We start from the raw sequence: 6,062 nt of genomic DNA, 5'->3' as shown, positions 1-6,062 counted from the left end.
CCATTTCCAGAAGAAAACGAAATGTTTGTGTTTCATCTCAGTTACAAATCATCATTTTTCGTCCACTTTTTGTCTCAGCCTAAAGCCTCCATGCGTCTAACAAACTACCTCAAAACATCGCAGGAACAGGGGAAGAACAGCATTACATCAGAGATTTATAGCTCCCAGGTGTCCTGCAACCCCATTCCTTCTCCTTTCTTTTTAGACCACCAGACGTCGGCATTGAACCTCCGGTGTCCGTGGCCCAGCCACCTTACCTTCTTTTCTTCAGCTTTGCAGCGCTGGGGCTGCCATCGCCTTCTGCTCCAGGAAGCCGAACACATTGGTTCAAACTCTCTGTATGTCTTGCTGGGCATAACAGAATCCATCTTCTCAGCATTTTCATGCTCATTTGAATATGTGATACCAGTAGTCATCCGTGTTACTCACAGATGATTTACTAACAGCTTGTTTAGTTCATCAGAAATGCACCACACAAGCAGATAAACTCTGATAAAACAAACCGTAAACAGTAAAACAGATATACTGAAAGTGGCTGAATATAATGTCGTTTTCACTTTAGCAATCCTTTGACAACTGCAACTGTCACATGCTTAATGACACACTACCCGTCCACGTTTGCCATATAATGGCTTATTGGGAAAACACTATACAAAAGACTTCATCCATGCACAGAATCAGGATTGACCGCGTCTTTCAGTGAATGATGTTCCTTTCTCCTGACTAAACGCCTCATATCATCTACAGCTTGGATGGGCGCTGGTACCATCCGTATAGTTCATCCGAGCAGTACTTGGTGACTTGCTTCACGCTCAAGTAGTTCTCGAGGCCCCTGAAAGCAAAAGCAAGGGAAATTCAGAGGATATTTTCAACAGTATGTGAAATATGCATTCTGTGTAATTGATGAAAGTAGCACTCTTGTATCTTTAATCACATGTTCACAGTTAATATCTTAAAACGGCAGCAGCTCACCATTCTCCTAGCTCACGGCCAAAACCACTGCGCTTGTTCCCTCCCCATGGAGCTTGAACCAAAGTTGGTTGAGAGCAGTTTATCCACATAATGCCCGAGTGAATAACCTGCAGATGGGGCGGCATATCAGGTTACGCAATACTTTGAGTTTCATTGCAAGTTTTAAATTTATGGGCATGGTAAAGTAACTTCAACTTCAGTCTTACCTTTGCAATGCGCTCACACCTCTCTAGATCATCAGAAATCACACCGCCAGCCAAGCCATAGCTGAAAAGAAAATGATAGAGAAGTCAGGTGCCTGATATATGCATGAAAGAATATTTTCACGCTTGTGAAATCAAGAAACTCACTGGGTATCATTTGCAAGCTCCACAGCTTCACTCTCAGTCTTAAATACTTTAACACAGATGACTGGTCCAAAGACTTCCTCTCGCCAAATTTGCATTGATGTGCTAACATCTGTTATGATTGTGGGCTCGATAAAGAACCCTTTGCTGAGATGCTGTCAAAGCACAAATGTAGCTTAGGTGAATAACTGAGGGACAAGAACATGTGATGCAATGATCAAATGCTTACCTTTGGCCGGTCACCCCCATGCAAAATTGTAGCACCTTCAGCTCTTGCTGTTGAGATGAACTTCTTGATCTTTTCATACTGAAAAGAAAAAAAAGGTTTTCTAATAAGTTAGAATGACAATTGAGTTACATGATGGTTTTCACTCGTTCAGTGAATAAGACATCTCAAGACATGCAACTGTGAATACTGATACTCTAAGGTGGTTTGCAAAAGCATAACTTGATATAGAAGCTAAATAGTTCGCAAAAAGGTCAGCATTTACAATTTGTTGCAATTGCAGATCATCACTATTATCTCTTTAAGTTTAACTTCTACGCAAAGCGTTTAACAGGTTACAAAACTATACATGTTTGCAACCAAACACCAAAAATGCAAAAGGCCCATTTGAGTTACCTGCCCTTCACTGACAACTGAACCCAGCCTGCAACCTTCTTCCAGTGGATCTGAGATTTTTATGTTCTTTGTCCATTCAACGAATCTATCTAAAAATCTCTCTGCGATTTTCTCCTGTGAAAATGTGAATATTCATGTCATACACTAGAAAATAACTTGGTGTCCATAACAGCCAGCAGAGCATACGTACATGGAGAAGTAGACGAGAAGTTGCACTGCAAACTTGACCGCCATTAAAAAAACAGCCAAACATGGCCCATTCAACAGCTGTTTCAAAATTAGTGCACCAATTCACAATTAGCTAACACAACTGAAATATGTAAACGCACCATTTGTTCTTCCATAATCCAGACAACTGTCGACTATGAGTTAAAGGGAAACAAATGGATTAGGGGCGTAGTGCGACATCCAAGAAATGGAGATACCTTTGTCAATGTCAGCAACATCATCAAAGATAACAAGAGGGCTTTTGCCGCCAAGCTCTAATGAAACAGGCTGTTGAAGAAGATAATGCAAAAGCAATCAGACCAAGGGAACATCGATGCATAACTCACAGATTTCTCGCATCAGCAGTTTAGCACAAGCATAAAAGATCAGAAGTTATGGTGACTGAACAATATAGATGACACACCTTAACCATTTGCGCAGCAGAGGTCATTATCCTCTTACCAGTTTCGGTACTTCCAGTAAAAGCAACCTATAGAAAAGAACCCCAGAAATTTTAGAAGCCTCTAAATTTGAGGATAAACATATACGATTATGTGATACATTGTCGCTAACTCAGTATGTCCACGAGCATACGAATATACATGTTTAAAGAATAGGTCTGACCTTATCCACGTCGGGATGTGAAGCAATTGGAGCACCGGCATCAGGTCCTAGACCAGTAATTATGTTCAAAACTCCTGAAGGTAGTCCTATTTCTTCACATATCACGCCGAGCTCTAAACAAGTTCTATTGAAAAAAAAAAGAATTAGCCATTGGATAAAATAATAATGTTAAGGACTTCAAAAGCATCGCCTTACAGAGAAGCCAACTCAGATGGCTTTAACACAGCTGTACACCCAGCAGCAAGGGAAGGTGCAACCTTCCAAGTAGCCATCAACAGAGGATAGTTCCTTCATTACACAAAGAGAAAGCAATATAAGTAGAGTTGCTAAATTGAACAACAATGAGTTATCAAATACAAAAAGGAAGCAGTGCAAAATTTTCTTAATTGACTTCTTATTAAATTACCAGTTTTTTCCAGAAAAAGGGTAAGATAAATGACCAAATGGTTCATAATGTACAAGTATAAGATTAGTCTTCTCTCTAATAGGTTTTTCGAATTTCAGCTTGTTATTCATCACACATGAAACAACAATACAATGGAAGAAAAAAGTTTTGCCATGAACTATAACATTTGATATCTTAAGAGCAATAGCTTAAAAACAGTCTTCAGAATTTTTCTAAAAGGAGTGAACCTATACAAAAATTCTCCAAGATCCATACATAGCCATGGATTGGAAGCAAAGAAAAATGGTTGCAAAATTATACCAGGGAGTGATGAGTCCAACAACCCCGATGGGTTCTTTGAGGATATAGGTCTTGAAATTTTCCATGGGCAGAGGGATTGGTGCATGTTGTTTCCCATCTAATGCTTCTGCCAGACCAGCATAGTACTCAAAACATGCAGCGACATCCTCCTAAGATTAGATGGAAAAGCATCAGATATAAACACGGAGCGTCTTTAGGAACTCTAAACATTATAACGTGAATAATTAAAAATACCATGTCGCCAACTGCTTCGTCCTTGGGCTTTCCGGAATCAAGTGCCTCCAGCAATGCCAGATAAGTTATCTTTTCTTTAATCTGCAACAAGCATCGAATATTTGAGGAAATTAATGACAGCAACAAGCATAGTAATGAATAATACGGACATACTTTACTGAAAGCATTGACAATAGGAAACTCTCTGATACTAACAAAATCTCCAGTTCTCCGTCTTCCATATAAAATGAAGCAGAACAGCTTTGTGAACTTTACGCATGCTACTGTACATACGAAATTTACTTCAGATTGAGAAAGTAGAGTGCCTTCATCTTCGAAATTTCAAAATTTGTGCAGTTCACAATTGAAAAAAAAAAGTTTCCTTATAACAGCAAACACCATTGTTCTGCAATAAACGGACCTATTCTGTGGCCGACCTGCCATTCCTGAGAGCTCAAGCTTTTGCAATGAACTATAACTACACTAGACTAACATGCCAATATTAATTTCAATTTTCCGTTGTATATGATGAATTGCTGTGAGACTGACTGTCTCCATACATAGTTGCAACAAATGTAAAAAAACCAGTTCGCGTCGTTCACACTAATAAGAGTAACAAAAAAACTGATTGTGTACAACAACTAGACAATTGGCCAGCAAGATGATGTGTACAATTCAAATCTGAGCAGGATTTGGTGCGTTGTGAGAAAAGGAAGGTATCATCCTTCAGTATGGTAGTTGGATGCTGAATTTGAATCCCTATTTTTTTGAAAATAAAACGGAATTTATTATATTTAATTTCGTATTCAAATATCATATTGAGACATCACGTGATAGTGCTAGTGTATTTCCCTTTCGACTAAGCTAAGCCTTTTATAAAGGATCCAACGAACTGACGGTCCAATGTTTTTCTTTTCTTATTAGCGGTAAGGTATTTGTGAACCTTACACGTCCTACTGTACATATGGAATTAACTTCAGATTGGGAGAGAAGTAGAGTGCCTTCATCTTCGAAATTTCAAGTTTGTGCAGTTCACAATTGGTAAAAAAAATAGTGTAACAGCAAACACCATGTTCTGCAATAAATGGACCTATTCTGTTGCCGACCTGCCATTCTGAGAGCTAAAGCTTTCGTAGTGAAGTATAACTACATGAGATGAGACTAACATGCCAATATTAAGTTCAATTTTCTGTTGTAAATTTCTGTGAGACTGACTATCTCCAAACATAATTGCAACAAATGTAAAAGATCAGCTCACGTGGTTCACACTAAAAAAGAGTAACAAAAAAACTGATAGTTTTCAACAACTAGACAATTGGCCAGCAAGATAATGTGTACAATTCAAATCTGAGCAGGATTTGGTGCGTTGTGAGAAAAGGAAGGTATCATCCTTCATTATCATAGTTGGATGCTGAATTTGAGTTCCTACTTTGACATATCCCAACCACGTGATGGTGCTAATGTATTTTCTTTTCAAATAAGCTAAGCCTTTTATAAAGGATCCAACGAACTAACGGTCCAATGTTTTTCTTACTAGCGTTAGTTTCTAACAGTTGTAGAGTTACAATTACTATTAAATATAAATGTATAATCCGACTTGATCATCAGAATTTTGAAGAAGAGATCTGCAGCACTAGGTGGCTTCACTTGGTTCGCCCCTCGAGATTAGCATCTAATTTAGTCGAAAAAAGCATGTGTACATCTGAACTGGAAGATAAATTCAGGTACAGTAGCATGAGAGGTTTGTTGGCACCTTAGCTGCGATGGCGTTGAGATACTTGGCCCGCGCCGCCCCGGAAGCGCGCGACCAGGCGCTCCCGCCGTCGCGCGTGAAGGCGTCCCGCGCCGCCGCGACGGCGAGCTCGACGTCCTCCGCCGTGGCCGCCGGGATGTCGCCTTCAGTCGCCGATCATCAGACACGCAGCAAACAGTAAAATCAGTACGGTGCTAGCAGTAGCAGCAGCGCCGGGCACATCCAGAACGATGCGGCTGAAGGGCGGAGGGAGTGGGGAACGGCGGAACGAACCGATGGTTTCCTCGGTGGCCGGGTTGATGACGGGGATGCGGCGGCCGAGGGCGGGCTCGCGCCACCCGCCGCCGATGAAGAGGCCGCGGCGCGGGATCGCTGGGGGCGCGGCCATGGGTGCTCCGGCGAGGTGGACTGGTGGTGGTAGGAGTGTGGTATGGGGGCGGAGCAGTAGTGGAGTGCTGTGCTGCGGTGGCTCCGGCTGCTTTTTGTTGGCCTTTTCCGGCGGAGCACGTTTTCTGGTGATCCGGCGATCTCACAATCCAATCGCTATCCTCCCTCCACGACTCTGGTTCCCGAATAAACTAGTGCGCCGCGTCACGGTGATCGGGCTTCCACGTGACG

General features: G+C 41.5%; 1 protein-coding gene across 1 annotated transcript; it reads right to left on the bottom strand.

The window, feature by feature from the left end:
* Positions 1 to 505: 505 nt before the first annotated feature.
* On the bottom strand, positions 506 to 5,857 carry LOC124674633 (betaine aldehyde dehydrogenase). The gene is made up of 15 exons (XM_047210676.1): positions 5,718 to 5,857; positions 5,445 to 5,587; positions 3,713 to 3,793; positions 3,479 to 3,627; positions 2,968 to 3,060; positions 2,773 to 2,896; positions 2,573 to 2,638; positions 2,367 to 2,436; positions 2,132 to 2,208; positions 1,942 to 2,055; positions 1,549 to 1,626; positions 1,323 to 1,474; positions 1,179 to 1,239; positions 973 to 1,079; positions 506 to 832 (listed from the first exon to the last, which is right to left on the bottom strand). Exons 1-15 carry the CDS (start codon positions 5,830 to 5,832, stop codon positions 742 to 744), a joined length of 1,521 nt encoding a protein of 506 aa, XP_047066632.1. The 5' UTR covers positions 5,833 to 5,857; the 3' UTR covers positions 506 to 741.
* Between the last annotated feature and the right edge of the window lie 205 nt (positions 5,858 to 6,062).

Source organism: Lolium rigidum, chromosome 7, assembly GCF_022539505.1.
Source record: "Lolium rigidum isolate FL_2022 chromosome 7, APGP_CSIRO_Lrig_0.1, whole genome shotgun sequence".
Taxonomy (NCBI): Eukaryota; Viridiplantae; Streptophyta; class Magnoliopsida; order Poales; family Poaceae; genus Lolium; species Lolium rigidum.
The sequence above is the reverse complement of the archived record's forward strand: the minus strand, read 5'-3'. Positions and strand labels throughout refer to the sequence as shown.

Coding starts and splice junctions, on each gene's coding strand:
- LOC124674633 (XM_047210676.1), bottom strand. CDS start 5,832: ATGGCCGCGCCCCCAGCGATCCCGCGCCGCGGCCTCTTCATCGGCGGC. Junction 2,437..2,572: donor CTGCTGCGCAAATGGTTAAG/GTGTGTCATCTA, acceptor CTTCTTCAACAG/CCTGTTTCATTAGAGCTTGG. Junction 1,475..1,548: donor ATGGGGGTGACCGGCCAAAG/GTAAGCATTTGA, acceptor GTGCTTTGACAG/CATCTCAGCAAAGGGTTCTT.